The sequence below is a fragment of the Parambassis ranga genome, chromosome 4, assembly GCF_900634625.1.
Source record: "Parambassis ranga chromosome 4, fParRan2.1, whole genome shotgun sequence".
Classification (NCBI taxonomy): domain Eukaryota; kingdom Metazoa; phylum Chordata; class Actinopteri; family Ambassidae; genus Parambassis; species Parambassis ranga.
In genome coordinates, this window is record NC_041025.1 from 3,391,309 (window position 1) to 3,419,036 (window position 27,728).

At 40.1% G+C, this 27,728-nt stretch overlaps 1 protein-coding gene across 1 annotated transcript in view; it reads left to right on the top strand.

The window, feature by feature from the left end:
- The first annotated feature begins 289 nt into the window (after positions 1-289).
- The window catches only part of LOC114434560 (inactive N-acetylated-alpha-linked acidic dipeptidase-like protein 2), a 202,781-nt gene continuing 175,342 nt past the window's right edge, over positions 290-27,728 (top strand). Inside the window, exons 1-3 of the mRNA XM_028403876.1 lie at positions 290-458; positions 3,474-3,651; positions 6,336-6,497. Of these exons, the coding sequence (XP_028259677.1) occupies positions 290-458; positions 3,474-3,651; positions 6,336-6,497 (509 nt within the window). The remainder of the gene's footprint in view (positions 459-3,473; positions 3,652-6,335; positions 6,498-27,728) is intronic.

Here is a 27,728-nt window from a genome sequence, read left to right on the forward strand (position 1 = left end):
GGGTAAAGGATGCATTTGTTCCATATTAGCAAGGATGTTACGCCTAAAGGCTCCAGTATTGATGGTTACAATAAGTGTTTAGGTAATAGTGATGATGCAAAGAAAAGTCTAAAAATGTTCTTGTTTATGCCCAATATTTTTTGACCTCTGCTCCATGTCAACTACCATTTTGGCAAACAGGCCAATAAGCCTACAGTATAACTTTTTTACAGCATTTCTCTACAGTTGGGCTCCATTGGCAGAAGTCATTTATTTCTACTCATTGTTTTATTCCAGGTGACCGTGCATCATGGCATACAGGAAGGTCTGTGACACTCAGGGTGGTCCTTTGGTCGGTGAGGTTCTACACTGCTCTGGAGGTCTAGACCTCGACTGGGACCTGGACAAGGAGGAACTACAAGAACCTGGGCCAAACATGGACCGCATGCAGATGCAACATGTCGACTGCCAGAGATCAGGTGGGATGTACTTTTGCTCTGCAACATTTATTGCAAACACAGTTACAGAACGTCTACTCAGATGTCAGATACATATAGCTTATTGGGGTCTGAAATGTGTAGGCTGAGGCACAAACACACATTTAGATGAGGGACTGCTGTATGTCTTTGTTTTCAGATGTTATAATAGTTGCTTAACAATGCATGATATGCCTTCATTTTTATCTGCCAAGATATGTTTGGTGTTGTTTTTGTGCTGCCCCCCCCCCCCCCCCCCCCCCCCCCCCCGGTGCTACAACCAGAAGCAAATACTAAAACCCACATGCCATCAATGGCCTTCAGATTTTCACATTTTTTTTGGCAGAAAGTTTAATCTAACAGTTTATTTATTTATTTTTATAAATTCCAGCATCAAGTGTTTTTATTTACTAACCATGTAAGACAACATTCCTGAAGCGCACAAGCCCTCTGCTCTGACCTTTGCCAAGCTGAACCTCATATCTGTTCTGCTAACAACAGAAAATGAGTTATAGCAAAAAAAAAAAAAAAACAGTTGGCCGGGAGGAGGGAGATTGAATTGGAACATACTCAGCACATCAACCACCCCACAGACAAAAATGAGCATAAGGAAATATTTTAAAAGAACTAGCTGCTACCAGCAAGTGTCCATTTCCATCTCTACCATCTTGTAACAGTGATCACGAAAACAGTTTTGCTCATAATACACAGCTGATAATTGCTGTTACCTAAAGACCTTATTGCCATGCAGCAACACACATGTCTCATCCTATCCCACAAAGCAACAGGAGGTGTTTATGAAGAGCTGTTGTTTGCTCAGCTTAAAAGCACAATTACAGCCCATATTAAATGCAAATGATAGCATCTGATTTGTGTCAGGCCTGTTAACAAGACTCTGTGAATTATTTATAAAACATTTTACCACAATGATGTGTATTCACACATTTCACAAACTGTCAAAAAACAGAAAGCATGTTGTTACCCATGGCAAATTGGATTTATACTTTTGTATAATAATGTCTGCTGCTGTGATGAATCTTTAAATGAATAAGGACGGGCTTCTTCTTTACAACCTGCTCATGCAATATTCATCACACACTGCTGCCTGTGATCTCTTTCAGATAATGGCTGCTTTAACATGTTTATGATGCAAATATCATTCAATGTTCTTTGTGTAACTTTGCTTGTAGTTTCAGCATCGTAACATCACGCCAGAAACAATTCACTGTCTCCTACTTTAGATGATCTTAAAAATATGTTTTTGCACAGCAATGACTCATAAGTGCATCATTTGAAACAACCTGTCAGTGTGGCAGAAAGATAGTGTATTTCATGTGTGACTTTAACCGCTGCCAGAAGCTGCAAAAAGAAGAAACTTTATATGTACCCTAAAGCTAGACTTGAGATCCTTGGCTTTGAAGGACTCTGTTTTAAATTGTGCCTGAAGTTCTGTTGCAGGGAAAGTTTTTCCTTCCTCGCAAATGCTTTCTCAAGGAAATGGGCTGATCGTTTTAAAACTCAGGACTCTGCATTAAGTATTTAGTCTATTTTTGATTTTTTTCAGTTTAAAGTTTGTTTCTCCATGGTGCATATTGGTGAGTTATAACCCTGTGCACCTGTGCCTGTAGTTTTTAATGGAACATAACAATTATGCCATGATCATTTTATTGTTTATTACAAGACTATAATCTCAGCAGAACCCAGAAAGTCTGCTAAGAAAACAGCAACCTCAATTTATATATGACCTTATGTTGCGACAATGTTGGTATGTTTGTTAATTCAGAATGACCATAACTGGTTGACTGGAGATACATGAATTGCTTCTGAGGTGCCCTCCTTTGGTCGTATGAATGTACTCACCATGATAACAAAGAAAAAGGTGGAGAAGCTTGTCACAGGTGGGAGATGATTGCCTCCTTACAATGTTGTGAAGCACATATTTGACCCAAAACATAATCCTTTCCCAAAACCTAACCAAGTAGTTTTAATGTCAATGTGAAAACATGAGTGAAACCCAAAGTGGATTCACATTCACAAATGATCTGGGTCATGCATAATAATGCGTTGGCCTCCTTTTTTTTACCTGTTGCAAACCTTTAGGGAAATGTTTGACCACATCGCTGCTGTGCCTGCAGCAGTTTGTTACCCTGAATGACATCTGAGAACCTATGAAATAAAATCACATACTAGGTACAGATTGCCAAATGCTAATGTAAACATACTAATGTGCACAGTGTAAAGATATTAGCAGTGTTCACCATCCACTAACATGAGTACAGCTTTGGCTTCAGCACTCCTCTGTAGGCAGTGCTTTCTTTTTTTTTCCTTTTCCTTCATCACGTAAACCTTTTAGGTGACTCATAGGATTACTTATAACTCACCCACCATTTGATGTCATAAGTGCAACAACATCATGAGTGTGTACCAATTTTAATAACGTCCTGTGTTTAGATTGGCTCCCTGACATTTATGAGCCTTACATTACATAGTTATAGTTATATGTTGTGGGGCAGAAGAGTGTCTGCAAGATCCAAATGGAAGGTGTACAAGACAGTAGTGAGAGCAGCTATGCTGTCTGGTTTATAGACTGTAGCAGTAGGGAAAAGATGGACATGTGCAGAGGAGGGATAGGGAATATATTGGTAGAGGCAAGACAAGAGTTCAAGGGGAAGGCCAAAGAGGAGGTGTATGTAAAGAAGACATGAAGTTAGTTAAGAGTGAGAGGATGCCGAGGATCAAGTGGAAACAGATGATTTGCTGTGGTGACCCCTAAAGTGAACAGCCATAGGTAGAACAAGAAAGACAAACAGATACTTGTTATGCATCCTTACGGAAACATGATGATTCACTGTAATATGTACTCTAGCTACACAATATAGTTGACAGAATTTGCCAAATTATTGATGACTGTAAGTCAGTTTTGGCCAAACACACGTTACAAATGTTTCTATTGTAAATAGAAAGCATCTCTCTCCTTTCAGCTTTAAATTAACTACATATCCCTGCTGTGACTTTCAGGGTGTTCAGATCCTGGCCCTGACCCTGACCCTGAGCTTATGGAGCCCATCCAGCCCTCTGTCTCAGTTTCGCCACATGGACGATTTGAACGACTGCAGGAAGACCCCAACTACATCTCCCACTTCACCAGAGCCCCTGGCCACAAAGGCCAAAGACGACTCCACTGTTTCCTCCTCAGGTAACTTAAGGACTCCTGCCTTTGGAAGGAGTCCTCACCACAGGTACTAGCTCAAACAGGGGAGCAACAATTTTCAGGATTAATAATTTAAAGACAAACTGCTTTTACAAAGAAAAAAAAAAAACTAAGTGTTCTGGTGGTATTTTAAAGTTCAATGAACTGAGTCAATTTGTCCTCACATCACTCTCTACCTCCATATTGTAACGTTGACAGACAGCCTTGTGTTTAATACAAGGAAGGAGCCTGGATTACAGTCCACACATTTCCTGCTTTGTTTATTCCATGACATTATTTAACAGAAAACGAAAACAACAAGGAATTGCTCAGTTACCAGATATCAGACACACTTATTACTAAAGCAGATGAAATGATCTGCAGATTTTACACAGAGGGCTTTTGTGTTGGTTGATATTTCTACACACCATAATGCAGAAAATACAGATAATACAGATATGTGTCTACACACAGCTTTAGCTTCTCACTCCATTGTTTACATTACTCTCAGAACATGTAAGTAATCACATGATGACTGCATCACATCATGTCCTTTTCAAGTAAACAGCTATCTTACAAAGTAGCTACTTAGTTATGCTTATATATTGATTGATACATGGATGCGTACACATTTTATTATCAAATTAAAAACTTTGTACCACAGCATCCACCATGGAGGGTCCCTGTGTCATGACCATGTGTTCAGTTTTGTTTTCATTTTACTCCTTGGTTGGTTTTCTCCATTATTTTAGTGTAATTGTAGTTTTCCTGGTTTGCCTTGTCCTGTTTTGGTTATTTCCTGTGTTATTTTGAAGGTGTGGTTTCCCTGCTGTATTCCCTTGTGTTTTACTTCCTCTTGTGTTTCCTGCCATTTGTTATTACCTGGCTTAGTCTGATTGTGTTCACCTGTGTCCTGTTAACCTTGCATATTTAAGTCTTGTGTTCCTCTTTGTCTCAGTCAGTTGGTCTGTTTTACTTTCTGTGGTAGTACCCTGCGTTTATCATGTGTTTGTTCGTTCCTGTGTCAGCTCTTCTGTTCTGGTTGGTCTTTGGTTATCTTTTTGGATGCTTTGTGTGAACTTTGTTCTTGATTGTTTTTGAACTTACTTATGGACTTTTGTTTTTTTTTTCATGGCAAGCAAATATTCTGAAGAGATTCTGAAATGATAACTGGAAAGTTATGTTTAATTACATGCATGTGGAGAAGTACATCGAACAGGTTTGGCAGTTCTGTGTGGCTCCCCGCCAAGCAGGAGGAGGTTATATGTCTTAAAACTTTTGTGTGCGTCACAGAAGAGGAATTTAACCTTGCTCTCAGTCTCATCTTGAGATGCTGTTCTCCTTTACCTTCACCACACAACAATATACTAGACATTTTGGCTACATAGAAGTGGCCTTCTATGAGTGCAATGTAGGTGCAGATCCTCTCTGTTACGTACACATTTCTTAGTCGCATCAGCATAAGCAAGGTTATACATGGACAGCAATAGATACAAAGAAGAGCGATTCAGTATTTTTCCGCTAGAGTTTCTTGGTTGAGTTGTTGGCTTTGTAATTAAAGCTCGCCTTTAGTTAAACATGTAGGTTTTTTTTTCTTTTTTTCTTCTTGAACTAAACCAAACGTGACACCCCGTTGATTATTGGAGTCTTTTATACCAGTTTCTTTAAAAGTCAGGTGCATGCCCTGCAGTAGGTTTTATTTATTATAATAAAGAATGTTAAAAAAAAAAAAAAAAAAAAAAGAGAATTTAAAAGAAGAGAAAGACAAATAATTGATTTTGGCTCCAAAAACAAAACTCAAAACCAAACGCATAAAAGAACTTGAAGGTAACATCTATCTTGCTGAAATCGGGTGTTAGTATTTAATCACTCCACCCTCTGTCTCATCTTTGACCATTAGGAAGAAGGACTGAAAGCAATGTCAACCACACTTGGAAAACACTAAAGAAAACACTGGGCTAATGGGATGATTTTTTTGACTGGAGTGTTACATGTAATGCGACTGGAATTGCATCCTATAATCTAAATCCTGATAGAATTTATCCAGGTTATTTTACTTGCCTGTCTGACCATTCGAAATGCAGCCACATATACAAGCAATACGCAATGACTTGTTATTTAATGATTTCTACAACCTGTGAATTGGACCCTATATAAACTAAACAGGAAGGAGAACTGCCTGCAGGTCCTTTCCTTTGTCCCCACTCTGCTGGAACCACTCTGTCATCTAACCCGACTGTTAGCACTTGCCTCCTCATGTCATCATCTAGCCGGTATATATATCTCTATTACACCACTCATTGCCATTAAAGTACTGCACCAGATAGGTTGAGAGTGATGCCTGAGTAGCCCTAGAACATTCCCAGACACCCATCCAATTGACAGCACCCAGCTGGATAGAAAAGTTGTGTTATCTAGATAAGCGCCACTCCAAGGTACTTGAAGTCGAGGTCTGCCTCTTCCAACCAAAATGGACTCAACTGCTTTAAAACGATAAAAGCAGACTCTCAATTGTTTCACTGCACATCAGGAAGATGAGCTGTGTCATCTTTGAGGTGTTAGAAGTACCTGAAGCGTCTTCAGTGAGTTTATCCTCAGGTCAAACGGAAAGACTTTTTAGGAAGTGCCATTCTATTTTAAAAAAGCAAATTCCATCTGCTCCAGTGACCCCACTCTGTTTCTTTGCGTAGATACTTCCTGGCAGGCGTGGGTCTTTTTGTCCTGGGTATCCTGATTGGCTGGTTCACGCACACATCTACCATCAAACCATCTGTCCCTCCACCCGACAGCTCCGACCTGCTGGAGGAGTTGCTGAAAGGAATAACAGCTGACAAGATAGATGCCCTTCAGAGGTAAGCTCCTAGCCTGTGCTGATACCAACGTGTATACAGTATGTTGTCAATGTGTTTCTGTTTCTGTTCTAAGAAAAAAAAAAAAAAAAAAAAAAAAGCGCGCTCAGGCTCATGTTGGTACTGTGGGACTGTTGTGCAAAGCAGCTTACAGAGATAATTTTTATATTATGTGAATCTTTGGGTCATGTCTACGTCTGACATTTTAACATCATATGACAATGGAAACATGTAAAAGGTCCCCTCTAATGCTATGATGTCATCTTCTCAATTTGACACCAGCTGCATCCTCAGGCACGTACTTTGACAAGAATACATAGCAGGTGATTGGATGAAGCATCTGTCAGTCACTATTAACAATCTGGCACTTTGTCCCCCGTTTTTATTGTGAAGTCTCTTAGAGTTTAAAGGAAGTGCCACAGGAAGAGGTGCCACAATGCTGTCAGTCACTCTTTTTCAGGCAAAAAATCGTAAGTTCTGCAGGGCTGCATCAAACCTTGGCAATTATTCTGATCCACCAATACTACCATGGTGTCCTGCATTTGTCTTATTTTTAGGCACCTCTATGTGGCCTCTAGCTGGTGACTGGTGTCATATGTGATACCAACATATAACAAAATGTGAGACTGTGTGGTTTTAGCTGGTTTTAGGTGGCACGGTAGGGCAGTGGTTGTGCTGATCACGAAGTTCTGGCTGGGGCCGTATTGTGTGGAGTTTGCAAATGTCCTGCATCAGGGTTTTCTCTGGGTGCCCCATATTCAGTGTGAGCGTGAATGGTTGTTTGTCTGTCTATGTAGCCCTGAGAGACCGGCACCCTGTGTAGGGTGTACCCTGCCTCCTGCCCACTCCTGCTCAGGGTAGCCTCCAACACATTTAGGGACTTAGCCCTCAGACGAAGTCTTCCAGGTTGCACGTACCACCACCATCCCCAACCTGACTCTTTACTCAGACTTTTGGCTGTTTTGGCCCATGTTCTATTATTGTAAACGTAATATAACGTCATATGGCCATTATGTTCTGTTAGTACAAAATTACCATGTCTTTTTTTTAATCATATAAGTCGGTGCCCTTATGTACACGTGTTGCCTTACAAGGAGCCACTGATCTATTTCTATCCAAAGAGGAAGACTCAGAGATAGCAGGCAGAGAGTAAAGAAACAAAGATAAGGACTCTCCTACAGGTAACAAATCTTTATAAAAAAGAAAAAAGAAAAAACCTGATCCAATCCTTCGTCAACCCGAACGCTGTTTTCTCCAAGCCAGAGGATCATGGGATGCCTGGGTGTATGTGTCTGTGTGAGATAACTGGCTTTGCCACTGAACTGAGACAATCATGTCACCATGGTTTCTCTCTCTGAGTTTTCCACGCTTTTTATAATTTATTTTTCTCACATTTATAAATGAAGGTGCCAGAAACACTCCCACTGTACCTAACATCCATATCCACCAAAGACTACCCACACATCTCAACCATCTGTGCAGATAATGGAGTATCTCTTATCGTAAATGGATGACGAGCACAGGTTGCAATGGAATTAAATGGTTGTTATTTCCACCTACCATTTCTCAATTAATTAATATGTTATCTATCTTGATTTACTAGGTGACCTCTGTCTTTTCAGTCCGTCAGAGATTAAAAAAATGAATACATAAATAAATAAATAAAAAATCAGTGTTACTTTCTTCCTCAGATAAATGAAGAAAACAAAAATACAGTAAACAGCACATAAGGTTCAGTTTGCAAGGGTTTCAATAAATACATATTATAGGTACTTTACCTTCACAGTCTGTAGGTTGTATTGAAGGAATTCCAATGATTTTTTTTTTTTTTTATGCCTGCTTTACTCAGTGTCACTAGCTGATATCTGATGTAAACAACATGCTTGCTAGCTAGAATACTGGAAGAAGAGCAGCATCTAATTCATTCTAACTAGGCCTAAACATTATTAACTAGCGTCACAAAGCCAATGATGCTAAATTGGTAACAACAGCACGTCAGTGTGATGTAGCTTTGTTACTGCTTGCTGACAACTCAGCATGTTGGAGTGAAGCAAAATATGATTGAAGATACAAGTTGGCTGGTTTTCCATATTTATTTACCAGACTAAATGGTGACTAAGAGTCTTGTAACACATTTGACAGACTGGATCATACCCAGGAGTTTGAATGAAGCACCATCATCCATTCATGCTGCGTTTTGTTGACATTAGCAACCAGCAAGCTGAGCTTACTGAGTTTGCAGGAACAGAGCTACACTACCTCAATGTGCTGTTATAACAAATGTAACATGAGCACAATGATGCTAAAGTAATGTAGTAATGATGCTAAACAGGATGCTAAATTGCCTTAGAAATAGGGTGAGAAGCTCAGTCACCTGAGAGGGGCTCTTCTCCGAGCTCCTCCACATTGAGAGGAGTCATCTGAGGTGGCTTGGGCATCTGTTTCGGATGCCTCCCTAGTGAGGTGTTCCAGGCATGTCCCACTGGGAGGAGACCCCGGGTATGACCCAGGATGGGGTGGAGAGACCATGTCTCTCAGCTGGCCTGGGAACTCCTCAGGATCCCCCTAGAGGAGCTGGAGGAAGTGTCCGGTGAGAGGGAAGTCTGGGTGTCCCTGCTTAGACTGCTGCCCCCGCAACCCGGCCCTGAATAAGCGGTTGGAGATGGATGGATGCTAAGTTAGCTAATGGGATCAATATTGTGCAAACAAGACCAGGTTAGCCATAAGATAGCTACACAGTAGACCTAGAATTTTCTAACACTACAGAACACACAGAATTAAATAAGTGTATAGAAACAAGATGATTCCGAGTGCAGTTTACATAGAGACCACAGGCGTCACTATTAATGAGGGTTTTTTGATTTTTGCATTTAGAACCTTTAATGAAGCAGTTTTCAGATGTTCATCAATAGAGAACGGAAACGCACAATTTACATTTTCCCAGGCCTAACAGTGAAATGTGGCCTTTCTTGCCATAAAACTGAGATTTTCCCTTCCTTTCTTGCTTTTCAAAGTAAACATATAGTATCTATTTTCAGTCACTAGTTTATATATGTGGGAGTTTACGTGTGAGCGTTTGACACAGCTTATGGTTCAGCAGATGGATATTCCTGAACTAGCTGAACCCTGAGCCCAATAATTCCATTATTTGACTTGATCAGGCACAGACTTGGCTGACTGTGTGGAGTCTGTGAGAAGTCGAGCAAGAAGCCAGGCAGAGGCAGACGAGGTGAAAGAAACTCTGAAGACAAAGACAGGTCTTGGAGGAAGGAGGAGAGACTGAGGAGAGGAGATGATGGCTGAGGAGGAGCGTATTTAAACAGCTTTGCTTGATTAGACAGTGGAGCGTCTCAGTGTCAATTAATTGCTGTTTGGTTTTTAGCATCCTCCTGCATTGAGTGATTATTATATTTGCGTGAGTAACTCTGTATTCCACGAATAACTATCAACACGTGCATTGTTTGGAATGAAGAAGACTTGTCTTTGCACAGACGGATGACTTCAGCTTTGTGTTTATCTTTTTTTTTCTCCTTGTTTCCCGGGCAAATGTTTCTTCTTCATAGGAGTGTCAAGGCAAAACACTGACTTCTTTTTTTTATTTATTTATTTTTTTTCCTAAACTTGTCACTGTAGAAACTTTATGCAACCAATTCTTTTTTTTTTCCATTTACACTTCAAAGACGCGTGTAAGCATGCAGAGCTACTTTGAGAGAAACTGGATTAAGTTCAAATCCCTAGAAGATGGTTTCTCACTGCAAGTATCTTGGCCCGTCTTCCACTTATCTCTCCTGCTAATTATACTACTGTAATAAATTCAGTCTTAGAGCTATATAGGAAAGTGCTTCAGCATATTTTAAGGGTTTTGTTTCTCTGCACATAGTCCCAGACATATCTCTTACAGTTTGAGAGTAATTAAGATGGAATTTTTCAAACTGTAATTGCTGCAGATTCTGTCTTGATGACGTCTTCAGATGATAGATCTTTATCCAGCTTGAAGGCTTTGTCTGTTCTTGCTGTAGTGGGATCAGTAAAGCCATTGTCACAGATCATTCTTATTGTAGCAGGCTTGCTGCTGTGGTTTTTTAGGCTTATTACTGAGCGACACACCCTTTTCAGTACATAATTACAACCCCAGAAATGAGACAGGTGTATCTTCACATTAAATACTTTATATATAAAAAAAAGCATGGCTGGATGTCATCTAAATTTTAGACAGAAGTAGACACAGGAAAAAAAAAAAAAAGTGCGTTCGGAGGTTGGACGGTTGGTTGGTGGTGTTATCCCAGCTTCACAAATTATTGTGAAGTATTTTGTGAAGTCCGTATTTTTCGGACTGTAAGTCACACTTTTTTTCATCCTTTGGCTGAATATGCAACTTATACTCAGTTGTGATTTATATATTAAAATATATAATTTGTTAGCCTTGTGTCCTGACGTCCTATTACAAATATAATGGCAGCTGTTCCTGACGGTTCTCTTCCACCTCCAGCTTGTCCACACTTTGCATTCTGAGCATAGGTGACTTGCATGTTCATGGAACATGTGCTTGCACCCAAGACTCAGACCTCACCTGGCAACAAGGAATTATATCTTCTGATTGGTCGATAGGTCACTAATTCCAGGCAGCTATATGAGCACATAGTAGTCTGCCTTTTACTCATTTACAGGATATTTATAGGAATTTCTGTGCGGTGAAGCTAATCATTTCTCCGCGTGAGAACTTGTTGAAATGCGTCAAAGTAGGCTCTCAAGGGAGCTTGTGCCCTATTTTTTTTTGTCTTGTGTGACCTATAGTCCGGAAAATACGGTAAGTGCTACGTTAGGGTTACCCTTATTGTTTCCACTCACAGTGATATCGGACATTATATACTACTGGTTAAGGTCAGACTTAGTTTAAAAAAATAAAAAAATAAATTAATTAATTAAAAAGATCCCGGGGAGGCACCTGTAGCTTCCATTGGACAAAGCAAGTTCTTTAAAAAAAGCATTTGGATGATGTATCATTCTAATATTCTAGCCACCACTTAAATTATATTTTTATTCAGAAAATAGAACTTATAATGTATGTATGTAATGTATGTATAAATTTTGTCACTAGTGCCACCAGTGTACAATAAATTTAACTGCATAATTACTTTTGTTGTTATTATTTTGAATGTTATCATAACTAGACATAGTGTTTTAGAACAGCTCACCCACATAGAAAATCTTGGAGAGGCTCACTTACAGTGCAGATAAAAATGATATTATCCACGCTTCACCCACAATTTAGGAACACTGGAGTGTTTTTGTCAGGCGGACACACAAGTTACAATAATGCACTGACAAAGAGAAGGCCACTTTTTTTGCCCCCAGGACCAAGTAATCTCTGTGTGCACCATCTTATTCTTAAAATTATTCCGAAGAAAAATGCAGTGTATTAATGCATGACCACAGGCCTGTGTAGGTGTGTTGACACAGTGGAGCACATACAGGATGGTATCATCAGCTCCTACATGTGGTTGTAGGCACACAGGAGAAGACAAAATGAATTTTAGTTTCTTTCAGCTTATTGTTTTGGCCTTTGGCAGCTTCACTGATTCAGTGAATATGACTTCTGTCCTTTGTCTATTGTATGTAACAAAACATTTATGGCAGGGGCGTCCAAAGTCTGGCCCACGGCTACTATCTTAAAATGTGTTATTTTTGACCCACCAGCTAAACAGAATAAATCATACAAATTCTTCTTTTCTTAACTCACTGTGTAACTGTTATGATGTTCTGAGCAGACCATTATCAGCTCATGCTGTCACGGTGTGTGACATGGTGCTGTAGGGCTTGGACGTTGGCTACGGGAACACACAGAGGGGTCTGAAGGTACACAACACCGGTTCAGCACTTGACAAAATTCATCATGAGAGTGTCCATGTTGCTATAAAAGTGAAGTTGTCTGCCTTTTTACTGACGGGTGGTCTCCCAAAATTACCTTCCCCAGACCAATGAGGCCCTTAGAGATGATGCAGTGGTATCACATTCCCACATAGGGACAGGCAGGTCCTGATGTAAGCTCAATGTTGGGAATAAAATCCTTCCACGGTTTGAGGTGTGTGTGTGTGTTTCTTTTCTGTGGAAAGACCTAAAAACCTGTCTGTATCTGTGTGTGTTAACATTCCCTGTCAAAATAATGCTGTGGCAAAATGACAACCATATCAATAACGCTGTGGCTGTTTGTTGTTCCCAATAACATCAGACCGTGAATAGCAATATGGTGCTGAATAGATGAATGCAAATCCACAGCATAATAAGTGAGACAGCATCTGAACTGAGACATTACACAATCTGCAGTCGTTACGTTTAAATTATTCTAATGCGTCCCACTGTTTGCTGCTGAAAAATAGAGAAGGCACATTTTTATTCTCCCGAAGATGATTTCTTTGTGATTTAAAGCAATCAGGGTGAGCAGAAAATGGTGACTGCATGGAGAGAGGAATGGGAGGAACAGATAAAGATGGAGGGGAGCACAGTCGACAGGGGGGGAATCCCTGACCAAATGTTTGCAATAGTAGGAAATGATGATAAGGACACCAATATTGGGTTGCATTGAATTCAGGATCTTAGTTAACCAATTAACAAGGTCTTGAATGTGAACATAAGGAGGTGGAAAGCTATGTTAAATGTGCATTCTAACACTGGTCTACCTAGTAGTCGACCAGCAATTATCGTAGACAGAGCTGTCCATGGTGCATGTTATAATCTTGCTGCCAATGATATTACCACCAAGATGTTGCACTGCTAGTTGCATTGCTTGTTGGGTGTGTGAGTGAAATGAATGAGTGTTATAGGCTCTGTCACTGATAAATCAGCTTTGATCAACAAGATAAGTTTGGTCAAGCTAGCTGTCATCTGAAAAACCAGGTAGGCACATCTGTACAAGGTGTCACGCCATGGGTGCTCAGGGCGGCCAAAAATGGTGATTAAAGGGTCAAACATGCTGTTATATGCACAGAAATATTTCAGGTTAATGGATAACTGTTTCTGATATTGCTGACTAGTTGACTGACAGTTTTCAGGACTTATTGTGCAAATCTAGAGAAAATTATGGAGGTTGCCTTCCTTTTTCCCAAAGGGGCTGACATCACACAATACAGACTCTTACCATGATGTGGTGACTCCTTGATTTTAATTAATGAAGTTTAAAGGTAAACAGGCTGCAAGGCAATGAAGTGTCTTATCATTTAATCTTCTGCAATTTTTTTTTTTTTTTTGCTCCAGATTAAACTCTAGTCATTATTACTATTTTTTAGCAGCAGAATTTAAGCAGTGTACTGTCTCATTTCTTATGCAGCCCACTTATGCTTACATCGTGTCTAAGCAAGAGGTGTAACATGAGCAGCTTTTCAGCCGTCCTCCATCTGTTGTGTTCAGGCACATTATTGATTGTGGGTCACCTGCACAGCAGCACCTACACAGAGTATTTGTACTTATGTTGCTATGCTGAATATTCAGCAGTTGCTTTGTGGGGGAAAAAAGAGAGAATGTAGAAAAAAAACTCCAATACCCAGAATGCACAGGGCTTGTTGCTACTACAAAGCATTAATCGGAGGCAGTAAAATAATGTTAAATTTACAAACAAAAAAGCAGGAAAATCCATTGGCTTCAACATGCAATGGTTGCATTTAATTCTATTTATTTTCATTTAATTCATTGCATTGTTTACAATTAGAATTTAATCCAGGTACAATAAGCCAGAGCCTGCCCTTTGAGGAAGCAGTTAATGTATCAGTGGCACCAGTGCTTACTTGGACTCATGTTTTGTATTAACTGACAAAGGTCAAAGGTCACTGTGACCTCACAAGACATAGTGTTGGCCATTTTTTATCATCACAAATTTTATATGACATCGTTGTTAAGTCTTCACCACATAGCATCAAAATGGAGTGAGACTTTTTTTGTGTGCGTGTGTGCTCTTGTCATTTCTCCTTCTGCTATTTAACCTCTCGCTCTTTTCCGCTCTCATAAACATACAGAACCTGCACAGGTTGTAAGAGTTTAAATTTGTTTTTACAAAGCGCTACCTGGAGTTTCACACTCCAACTGCTAGGAGGGCAATTAGTTGTGTTTTTGTCTCTGAGTCAGTCACTGTGCGTGTACCTCGGTGTGTATGTGTGTGTCAGGCGGATAAAGAGAGAGCTGTGCTGTCCCATGTGAGTGTGTGATACCAGCCCTATAATATGGCTCTGTCTTTGCCTGAGCTTGTGTATGTAAATTACTGCAAAGGGAGAACAGAGGCAGGCAGGTAGTGTACCACCTAACTGCTCCCTGCTCTGCTGCACACAGCTCTTGGCTCTCTGTTGTGAGAGGATTCCCGCTTGTGTTTTACAGCTTTAGTGGGTGTAACGGCACATAAATGCTCACAGCACAGCTGACAGACAGGCACTGACTGACAGTAGGTGTGAAACAAGGTATTGAGATTGGTGGTCTTGTTCTCTGACTCTGTGTTTGAACTGAATGACTAAAAATTTGAAATATTTCACCCCCACTTTATTGCAGTGATGTCATCACCATCACTTGCTTATTTTCCACTCATTGCTGTTTTTGTTTTTTTTGGTAGATCGTATGTTTTAGTTTATGTGCCTTATATATGGGTTAAGTACAGAAATAGACCCCCGTAATTGAGACTGTGCCTTATGGTGCAGAAAATATGATATTTTTTAATCCTTAATCAGTAGTTTATCTGTCCATTGTCTAAATAACACCTGTTGATTTTTCTTTTTAGTATTATTATTTTTTTTTAATTATAATTTCTTTGCAATATTGTTTAAGCCCACAAATGAGTTATCAAATCTGTGACAACATCTGAATGTAGAGTTTGAGTGTATTTTTTTTTAATTTTATTTTTATTGCATGAGTTTTGCACTCATGTTCTACACTATGCAAATAAGGAGGAAAACCCAGAATCATGACATTATTTTGGCCTCACCCTGTTAATTTTCAAGTTTTGGCTCAGCTCAGTTTGTTGCACACACAGTGATGATGCTGCACCAGCCTACCCGTCAATCTCATTCTCTTTTTTAACAAGACTCCAAGATAATTAGTGCAAACTCTTCCAAATTTTAACTCACTGTGTCCCAACTAAAATTCAGTAGAGCTGTATGAACTATAGGACAAATTCAACAAATTAGAAATAAAAGAGCCACTAAGCACACAGTAGAAGCCCGTCAGCCGGAGAATATTTAAGATCAACGCTGCCACTGTTGGCCTAAGCATGCTTAAAAGTTAAGCACATTATCATTACCCTTATTATCCCTATGTTAACTGATAATTATGTGAATTAAAATCACATTAGCACATGGAAGGAACATGTTGGATGTTCTTGGAAACTTCTATATATGTGCTCTGTATTTGTTCTCAGTGAAATGCCTTTTATCTGGGAGCTATGCAGCATACGTCGCCATGTACTGAGGTATAATGTACTTATGTATAATGTATAAACTTTTGACCTTATCTTCTCCTTCAGAAACTATCTCTCTGTATGTGACTACTTCCTACCTGCAAGAATTAAAGCACTTGACAGATTACCAGTTGGTTTTCCTGGGTCATCCTAACAGAACTAAAAGTGACACAATGAAGACGTGCACCTTTCTGTAAAGATTTCCACTTGCTAAGCTATGCTATGCTATATATAAAAGGACAATAGAAAAAGATCATCTACAAGAAAAGAAAAAAAAAACATAGTGAAAAACATAGGGACAGAAAATACATCTGCTGATGTAACTATATTGTATTCCAACTTTATGGGAAACTGTTCTGAGTACATTGAACCTGAAAGTGATCCCAATACAAGTACAGTCTGAATGACCTTACATATGCATACAGGAGGCTTAATATTATTCCAGCAAACAGTTGAGGAAGGTTATTTTTTGCCATTGAATAGTGTGCATATGTTGTTGTGTAACTACTGTAATTCTGAGTGCTCTTTATTCCCAGTGTGTTTTTTATATTTACACTGCTGAGGTTGTTTTATCATTCACTATAGTGCAGGGGTGTCAAATGACTGTATTGTAATCCCACAGGAGGAGCACTTCCACCTGCATTAGCCACTATTTTACCTACATGGAATATATTTTAAATAGATCTGCAATTTTATTTTTGGTAGTGTAAATGTTTATGAAAGAAAAATAGGCATTCAATAAATTACATTATGTTTTCGACATCAGATGGTGGCTGGATGGAGTATGTTGGTGGGCTGTAATATTGAGACATAGTATTGTCCTATCAGTGACATCTAGCCATAGCCTGGCCAGTCATACCTGATCATGTGAATTCTCTCAGTAAAATGTGTCTGGAATATCTCCCCTTCACAGCCAGTTTCACTTGGTTTCACTGCTGCTTGCTTCGCTCAAACATATTTGCAGATTTGCTAATAACACGTTGGATTGAAATAATACAGAGAGTAGGAGGTGCCTGTATTAGGTCTTCTTACAACTGTTAAATACTTGCTGCACAGTGGTTTCATAGGGAGGTGGTTGAAGGGTTTACATCCTGAGATCTTTTTGGATTTATTTACCTTCAAGCTGAACTAGTTCTGAACCATCGCCGTGTCTCAGATGGTTAGCATGTGTGAATGGATAGTGTGAATTATTTTGTCACAGGCATAATTCTGTACTTTCTGGCCTACTTATATAAATGTTACAAAACCAAGTGTTACAAACATCAAAGTGACTGTGTGAAAACATACAATAAACACTGTACATCATCACTGCTAGCACATACAGTGTCCTGATTTATCAGCCAGTGTTTTTAGCATGTAACCTCACATTGATGCCTCAGACTGGCAGTTAGCAGCAAGCTAAGACAGTAACAAGCTAATTCACATTACCCACATTGGCTCTTCACCACAGTCAATCAGTGCATGCTTAAGGAAGGAAGGTCATATTTTGGTTTACTGCATATTTAACTATTAACTAATATAGTCAGTTTTTAGATTAATTACTCTGAAGCTTCTCAGCACTGAGTGTTACAAGATGACACAAGTGACTTTCTGCCTGTGATATTAGCCTGATAGACTTCACACTGACATTTACTGGAAACATTTTCCCCTTCATTTCTCACAGCTTTGAAGGATTTTTACACTCAGGCAAGAGCATGGCCCAGAAAACGCAGTTTAATATATGTTTTGATGTTCCCGAGTGTGACATCATAATTCCACGCGATGCTGAAGAAGTCATCACTGCACTGAGTATTTAATTGCTCACGGGATGCATATGTGAGTCAGTAAGATGGTTCAATTCACCATGTGGATTTTCATAAAACATGCATTTCTGTACATGCTAACATACTTTAAGGGATATATTAACTTGGCTTAAACTGGGGGAGATGATGGAAAATCCAGTCAGTTGTATCTCCAGAGGCAAGAGATTCATTGTGACTCATTCACTTTTGCTATATCCACTGTCACAGTACATGCCACTATATTGATTCCACCTACACCTAAGCTATTAAATCTGCTTTGTGTGTGTATGTTTTGTGTATTTGCCTCACAGCAAAGATTTGGATCACATTCTATAAAGGATCAGTCTGAAAGCTAGGCTGTCATCTCTTTACATTTGTACAGGCCTTAGCCAACTAAGCCTGGCAGTTTGACTGCTAGCGTGCTCCTCATAAAGTGTCTGTAGGTGTTTTTTTTTCCTTTTTTTGTTTGACAGGCACATATTAATGCGCCTTAACAAAGGGCCACGGAGTGGTGCTGTAATCCAAAAGCATTTTTGTCTAGATCTCAAGGATCATCTTCATTCAGGCTGTATTGTGTGTTATTGATGGATGGTATGAGTTTAGTGTTTGTTTGTTTTGTGGTAGAAATGTGGAAATATAGGCTCCGTATACCGAACGCTCACAGCAGGGCAGTGAACATCACACTGAGGCTGGTACCTCTGCTGTGTGGAAATATATGTCGACAGAAGCTAAGATGGTATTGCTAGTTGCCTTCAAACAGCTAGCTCAGCAAATGTGGTTATGATGTTTGACCTGCTTTGACCTGCTGTTTAAACATTACGCACAACTACATGCATGTGCAGCCACTAACAAATGTGCTGTGACAAGGTCGTGCTAATGTTGCGGTAATGCCAGGTCTTGATCATGCCTGAAATCGACATGTTTATTGCTGCTGTAAAGTCCGTCATTTAAACATGTGGGTCTATGATGACTCTTTTGTGAGCCCTCAAGTGGCCACTCAAGGGACTGCAGTTTTTTTACTCCAGATGCTGTAGCTTGGTCTGTCTCTTTCTTGTATGTTTTGACTCAGTTAAGGAAAATGTTCCAGCCTTGCTCAGTCTTACATAGATGATAATGATGCCACTGTCAGGGATGTCTGAGGTGGGAGCACCCAAATGCAGGACTATGATTTGGTCGGTGAAATGATAATAATACACATGAGAGAGGGGTAGACAATGAGACACAGGTGAAACACATTAGGACACGGCAGGTAATCAACAAGGCAAGGAAAACACACAGGAAGTAAGACTGAGAAAGATACAGTAGGACGGGACTATCAAAATGAAACGGGAAACAACCAAAACAAACCATGGAAACACAATCATACTAGAATGACCATGAAACTAAGGAAAACAACAACAACAAAAATGAGGATCATGACAGCCATTTATTCATACAGTTGATACAGGAGGTAGAAAAAAAAATAATCTATACCCATTCTTTTTCCTTCCATCCATGGAACATTTTCTCATTTTATAAATAACAACCACTTAGTTATTCTGGAAGTAAAAGCTTTTTCTGCATAGCCCTCCACACACACACACAATCTGTATGTGACCACAGACACCCATCTTCACACCAGACATGAATACTTCTTCTAATTTTTTGATTGGCTAATCAAGGAGCACCGTGATGACAAGGTGGATGTTCCATTTTTTTCTAAGGTTTTGTCATGATGCCTTGTCAAGTTCTAATTTAAACCAAATTGAAGTGTTGATTATTGGAAAAGAAAAGTTTGAGTTTTGTGTTTTACGAAGATAAAGAAAACGATTGTGTACTCTGTGTGTTTGACAGACAGAAGGGAATTTGTTTAAGGTCAAATGCCACGGCTGATCCAGACAATCTGCAGCACAGTGGTAGTGCAGCTGTGACATGTGTCATATCCTATTTATTATCATAATGTCAGGCTGCAGGAACATCCGTCCAGTCAGAAAGGTCAATAGTTCAGTCCAGTTTATAGTTTAGAGAGGCTGGACGTGAAAAACTGAAGACCTGACGATCATAAGTGGATATACAGTAAATGCTTACAGGGCAGAGACCTGTGCGGATCATGGTGTTGGGTATAACAAAAAGAGTGAGACATTCAACACATCGTCACCAATACATGAAAACTACAAAGCCAGGGCAGGGCTTCATAGAATATATGTGTGAAGTGTCTTGTCAAAAAAAGGGTTTTGGTCTCTATTGATAAGATTTTTGTTGTGGGGGTAATCTAGTTTATTTATATTTGAACTATGCAGAATTATGGGTGTGACCACCACACACAGCCCAGCCTTCATGCTTCTGCGACTGCCTGCCTCAGCTGATGTTGACCCTTCTACCTGCGTGCTGCCAATCAAGCCAACATGAAAACAGCCCTCCTTCATTTTCATCAATAGGTGGATTTTGCAACGCCTGGAGAGAATACTGTGGACCTTGCCTACAGTAACATTAAGTAAGCATTCAGAGCAGCACTCCACCCCCACCTTGGCTCCTCCGATCATCTCTTAGTAATGCTTATTCCAGCATATAAGCCGTTGCTAATCAGAGTGAAGCCCACACTGAAGCAAGTGAGGGTGTCACTGGAGGAAGCTACAGAAAGCATCACAGGGCTGCTTTGAATGTAAGGACTGGAACATGTTTAGAGCAGCAGCAACCTATGATCAACACATTAATGTGTGCGCATGGAGAACATCACTGTCATCAAGGACATCACAACCCGAGCCAACCCCAAATCCTGGATGAGTGCAGAAATAGCGCACACCTCTGCACTACATTGAAACTGGTGATGCAGTGGCTCAAACAGCTACAGCCAACCTTACACATTCTATAAAGCAGCTTAAGCGGGCCTATGGGTCGAAAATCCAAAGCTTCTTCCAGGACAACACCAACACCAGAAGTATATGGGGGGGAATCAAATTACAGGGCATCCCTGCTGTTGTGTAAGGATGAAACAAACTTCACTGATGAACTCAATCATCCTTTGGATGTATGGATGGAGCTTTACAACACAGAGGAAGTCAGAGTTCACTGCCCAGCTAGCCTCGGTTTTAACAGACATTTTAAATACTACACTGAAGCAGGCCATCATCATACCAGTACCCAGAAAGTCCACCATAAACCTGCCTAAATGATTTCCAGCCCAGGACAGGCCCCTATAATGATGAAGTGCTTTGGGAGACTCATAAAGCAGCACAGGGTCTCCAAACACCTTGGTACTCCATCTGAGTCTTCAACATCTGGAGGAGAAAACACCCATGTGTGGATGCTGTTTGTGGAGTTCAGCTCTGCATTTAATACAGTCCTTCCCCAGCACCTGGCAACCAAGCTGGCACTCCTGGTTTTTACTCAGTCCTCATCCTGAGTACTGGCTCCCCCCAGGATTGTATTCTGAGCCCGCTGCTCTTCGCTTTGATAACCCACGATTGTGTGGCCTGATCATCTACCAACTACATTGTAAAATGCCTACAGCTGGTGGACTGGTGCAGCAGAAATAAACTCCTAAATTGGACAAAACAATAGAAGTTATTGTCGACTTCAGGAAGAGCCACCCCTGTCACTCTGCACTGCTCAGTAAGAAGACAGCAGTGGAGGTGTTGGAGGGCATCACGTTCCTAGGGGTGCACATAACAAACACTCTAACCTGGACTGAAACACAGCAGTGCTTGAACTTTCTCCGCAGGATGAGAAAATCACATCTTGCCCCTCACCACTTTCTATGGAAGTACCATAGACAGTGTTATGACCAACTATCTCAGCTGTACAGCTGCAGACTGGAGATGCCCTAAGGAGTGGTGAGGACAGTGGGGAAAATCATTGGGACTAAGTTAGGCTAAGTTTATTGCTTGTGGTCATGGTTAATATATCATTGCTATAAGAAAAACAGTGTTAGAGGTTAGGTACATTTTTTGGTTTCTTTGGAAACGCAGAGAAACATTTGAACAATTTTTCAAGGAAAACCTTTCCCATCTGCTTTCTCCAGTATCAGCTACTAAAACCGCACTGAAAGACATGATGTTTTCAATGACTCAAATACTGACCTCATGTTTTCCTGGTGAGGATGGGCTGAGTTCAAAGCTTTTTCACACAAAATATTTTATTAATGTTTTTGGTTACTGTGCATTTTATGCAGATACTTGGTAGTTAACTTTAGTTAACTTCTATGGACAAAGTTACTAAAAAAGTAACTGCTACTGCTACTCTTTCTAGATTGTTGACCTCCTTATTTATCATATAAACAAAACACAACACAGGCAGAAGCACTTCATCAATAGCAACACTTCAGCTTTAAATGTGTAATAATCCACAGCTAAAAATAGTCCAAAACAAACAAAATATTTTCTCTCAGCTCAGTATCATCTGATAAATGAGTCCAGATGTTGTATCAAATCTGTGGAGCATAGGAACTGAGTGCCACAGACAGGATAGGAAGACCAAAGCATAGAGTAGATACATTGTTGGTTTTCACATACTTTGACATTAACACCTAGAGGAATGGGGCCAAGTCTTTTTGATGGGTCAGCTAGCATCATGCATGAGCCAGCTGACATGTTTCAGCCCGTCTTACTTTCTATTAACAGTATTTGCAGTATGGCTTCCACATAATGATACAATGTTTGGTTTCCACATAATTGTCTCCAGTAAACAGACCCAAAGGACTGAACTGATCCCTGAAAGTGGGAGAGCACTTAATCTACGAATATTTGAATGCAATCTGATGAAGAGGTGAACAGGTTTCTGATGCAATTCTGTGAAATGCCATTCTAAGGAAAAAATGTCAAATGATATTTTGAAGATTAGCAGAGTGGAAAGAGAAGTTTCACATGCCAACCCAAAACGGCTTAAATTTCTGAATGTCACTCCAAATAATTTTATGCTGCAGCTACTCCATGCTAATCCAGAGTCTTTGCCCTGTTGGCAAAAGCCCACAGGGACTGTGTTTAAAAAGAGGAGACACGTGGAAATAGAGGAAATTTAATACCATTTCTTGAGCAATTCTGATGATGCTGTTATGGCGAGCTCCCACAATGCTAAATGTCCTTCATCACTTCAGGCAGCCTTTGTGCGTTCGCATCAGGGGACAGATTTAGGAGTTTGGAGTGGGGCTTCATCTCTTTCTGGCTCTTTCTCCAATTGTGCAACAATTTATTTTAAAAAAAAAAAGTCTCCGTTGTCTTACCGCTGTACTCTTTATGAAACACCCAACATCCATCATTTCTTACACCGACGTGTTAAGACATGACAAGACAGACAAATGTCATACTTGATGGGTTTGGTTGGGGGGTGGGGGGGTGGCTGTGTTTGTTTGCCGAGATGTGACAAGACAGTCAGACATCAACTAAAAGGTTACACGGCCAATCAAGCCTGGAACATGGCTGAAAGCTGCCACCACAACAAATCAGCAGTGTTGATGAGGGCTGGCGCTAGAGGCGCTTGACGGAGGAAGAGAGAGAGAGAGCACGTGTGCATTTTTTTTTTTTTTCGTGTGTGTGTTTGTGTTGTTTGCCATCAGAACAGATGTCTCTGCTGCCTGTCATTTCGATGTAGACCTACATCAAGTCACATTCCTTGATGTCTGCTGATGAGTTTGACACATTCCAACTAAATGTTTAGCTGCTGGTGGGCAGGCACACACACACACACTCACCCAGCTTGTTTTTATTTCTTTATTTTCTGTAAAGAGTTCTAAACTTTTTTACAGTCATTAGTCTTTTTTTTGGCCTGTAAAAAGCACTTGGAATTTCCCTGGTGTAATTTCTGCCCTCACATGCTCGCAGAGTATAAATAAACAAAAAAAAAAAGTTAGTACAGTGATTTTTGCACAGCTCAGTGCAAATAACAGTGGAAACTCATTTATCTGCAGCCGGTGGGGATAGAGGCTGTTAGGGTTGCTGAGACTCATTCACTCATCTGAACACTCACATGTGAGGCTGTAACCGTTTGGTAAACATTTGAGCGTCTGTACAGTAACTGTTTATTATGCGTCGCTCTCGTGGGAAATCATTTCCACTTTTTTTGCGATTGTGACCGTATAAATGAAATGTAGCCATTTCATCCTTTGTTTTTATTTTATGTATCCGCTTAACATTGTGTCCTTGTAGTGCAGGGTATTAATGTTTCTGTGTGCCTGCTTCTGTACATTGCCTTGTTAAAGGGATATAAGATTGCATTATATGAAATACAGTATGTGCGCGTATCCACCAACGTCCTGTTAAAGTCATTAGAATGTATTTGCATTGCGAGGTATGAGCTTGGCATATGTGACATTCAAATAAATGAGTTTCTGCTGTTTCTCCTTATTCATTATTAGGACTATACCTATACTGCATTAATCAAGCGGTCTCCTAACCAGTATGCATTCACTTCCTGCTCTGCTCTCCCTCTTGTGAGTTCCTCAGCCTGTCCTCAGACTGCCCAGCTGGGTAATTACCAAAGCTTATAATAAGCTAGGCGCTGCCAAATTAATGTAGTTTAGTTCTCTATGGTGGATTGTGTGTGTGTGTGTGTGTGTGTGTATCATCTGACTCGCACATACACACACACACACACACACACACACACACACACACACACGCTCACATAGACTTAAACACACCTCCCCGGAGTGTGAAGCCGGCAGGTAATTACTTTACCACAGTGCTGTCTGCCACAGCAGTGTCCCTCAGATCAATACTGGTGTTAGCAGCAGGTGCTGGCAGCTTTATACAGTGAAACCAACTTCCCTAGGGGATTCTGTTAAAGGTATAGACGCAGCTTCCAAGAACCATCATAAAAATGGGGACACCTTTACAGAATATCCTTTTTAAGAAGTTCTCTGATCTTCTATTGACCCGTCTCTTCGGTGTTTATTAAAGAAGTAACAAAAACTCAATGTTAAGATCATGTTTAGCATGATCTTAGTATTAGTAGGGGTCCAGCTTTTTGTTGATGTTGCACGTAGCCACCAGCCACCCTGTTGCCATGGCAAGAGTGAAAGTTCCTCCATACAGATGATTTTTTAACACTCCATGTTGTTTGTTGTGTATCAATTCTAATGACACGCTCTGGGTGCTGTTGTATGTCTTTTATCTACCTTTATCTATCTGATTTTGATCTACTGACAATAAATCAGTTCTTTGAAGGTTCAGATATATTCAGGATGCTTAATATACAGTTATGAAAAAAATGAACCTCTGCTGATTTTGTAAGTTTGCCCACTAACAAAGAAATGATGTCTATAATTTCAGTGGTAGGTTTATTTGAACAGTGAGAGACGGAAAAAAAACAAAAAAATCCAGAAAAAAAAACACATTTTGCTGATGAAATACTTTATGAGTATCAATCAGCCACATTTCTGCTCCCAGCTGTGTTTTATACAGGTAAGGAGCTGACACTGGGAGCCCTCTCAGCTCCTTAACTGTTTAAAAGACACTTGTCCACAGAAGCTGTCAATCAATCCAGATTCCAAACTCTTCACCATGACCAAGACCAAAGAGCTTTCTAAGGATGTCAGGGACAAGACTGTGGACCTACACAAGGCTGGAACGGACTACAAGTCCATCTCCAAGCAGCTGGCTGAGAAGGTGACAACAGTTGGTGCCAATATATTTACAAATATAAGAAGCATAAAATAACTAACAATCTCCCCGGTCTGAAGCTCCATGCTTCATAAACCTACCATTGGAATTGTAGACTGATCATTTCTTTGTTAGTGGGCAAACTTACACAATCAGCAGCAATAAAAGAGACCATAGAGATGTCTAAAGCAGCACTTCACATATAGCAGAGCATGCCTTGGGGGGACCTGATTTGATCGGTCTACTAGCACACAATTTTAATCAACCTTCAACTCTGATGTTGGGTTTGCCAATTCCCAGTTTCCAGTTCAGCTGATTGACTGCTGGTCAAAGACAAAACTCAAAGCAGGAACAGGTCCGTTAGGGAGGGAGATATTAGTCTTACACTTGATTGCAGTCCTGATTCAGCAGCAACCAACTAATCACTGTCGGCCTTTTGACTGCTGACCCATGTCACACAATGTTTTCATTCCCTCCGTTTTGTCTCACAGGTTCTGCAAGTCAGCACACATCAATAATTGAGCACCCAGCGCAGTAGTCAGGAAGAGTTTCACTGTGCAGGGTTGAGCAGTTTCACTAATGTTTATATGTCAGACATAAATACAGCAAAACAACAATCCTACAATTTAATGATGTGAAAATACCTCACTTTGGCCTGGCAGTACAGCCACATTACTTCTTTGTTTATTACATCACTAGTTACCACTACATCCACAATAGATTTGTGAGTTCTGCACGTGCTCCACACAAATGAAAAGTGAGCTAAATATGATTTAAATAACAAGATGTATATCGCTTTCCTGAAATACAGGAGAACATCTATATGTCCAACAATATGTCAGTGACTGTGGAAATCCTTCTCCTGTGCACCAGGACAGCATCATGCTAACCTACCTCAACTCAGGCAGCACGAACACATGGAAACACATGTAACTCAAAATTCAATAATCGGATCAATAATCAAACACATGACTGGAATAGTAGATGCTCTTGATATTTCAGCCTTCATTGTGAACAGTTACACATGGATAGGTGCAACAACTGATAAATGCTGATACTTTGATTGTGATAGATGTAATATATGAGGCTGAATCGTTTTAACTGTGACACCCTAAACTTGTAGCAGTAAGACCAGAAATAACATTAAAAAGTTAGCTGACCACATTTGCCCCTGTTCAGTCAGTCATTAGACAGCCAGTGTATTCTGAATATAGCATTAGACATTATTTCAGAGTACAGACAGGGAGTTGATCTCCGGAGATAAATGATGACAACCTGTGTTGGATATTTCAGCCTTTTTAGGAAGTCTAAAAGCACAGGAGGAGGTCTGGATTTGGAGGGAGACAAACAGCATAGCAGGAGCTTACTCTCTTTCTAGCTCTGTCTTCATAAGACTTGAAAGAGGAGGAAGAAGGAGAGGGAGAGAAGAGAGGAATTTGTGGGATGAATAAGCAGGAGGGGGGGGAGAAAAAAGCCAGACTGAGGATGGATAGAGCATGGAGGAGAGGAAGACGAACTGAAGAGGCAAAGCAGGAGAGACACAGACGTAAATGAGCCTCAGGAGGGGTATCTGAGAGTGACAGGCGGCTGCCATGAGTGTACTGTGCTGTGGGTAAACTGTCAAAACATTGACTGGTCCACCTGGCAGCCCTCCCCTTTCCTTTTTCTTTTCAAAGTTTTATTCTCACTCTTTGTTGCTGCTCCTCTAAAAGAAAACTTCCAACATAGAGCAGAATGCCAGATGGAGACAAAAATAAGAATAAACCACGTTACCGTTCATTATATTTACCTTTACAACGATGCCATGTGAGCTCAGCTGTGTAGGTACCTTCTCACATGTTGACACTCTATCAGCCACCCACATACTAAAATACATCAGGGTAAGAGTGGGGATACATACTTTGCACATTTGATATTTTAGCAGCAAATAGTCACTTTACTCAGGTTAGTCAGCAAACTTTAACTTTATTTTCTCAGTTGCCATGGTGATGAGTAATGCCAAATCTTAGTAAGATCAACAGTATTAACACTAGCACAGTTTGGCAACACTTTAGTGGACTTGTTTTTGTTTTTTTGTTATTTTTTTCCGCTTCTCTTGGACTCTGAACCACACCACCCTACTGTGATGCCTGTCTATAATGAGTTGTTAGTGAGACCACCCTTGCAGATACAGATACATCTAAAATAAATGAAAAAAATCATTAAAAGAAATCTAAAAGTCTAAAAACCTTGGATGGAAAAATTCTGTATTTTCCATTTAATAATGCTTTAATTATGTGTAATGACTCATTACACATAATCTAAAATATTTTAAGCATATATAAAAATTTCATTTGTTAATTGTTATAATTCTACCCCAAATATGTAAAAAAAAAAAAAAAAAAAACATCTCTGCTGTTTTGTCTGCTGCCATTGGACCAATGTGTCAATGCAACATCAACCAGGACAT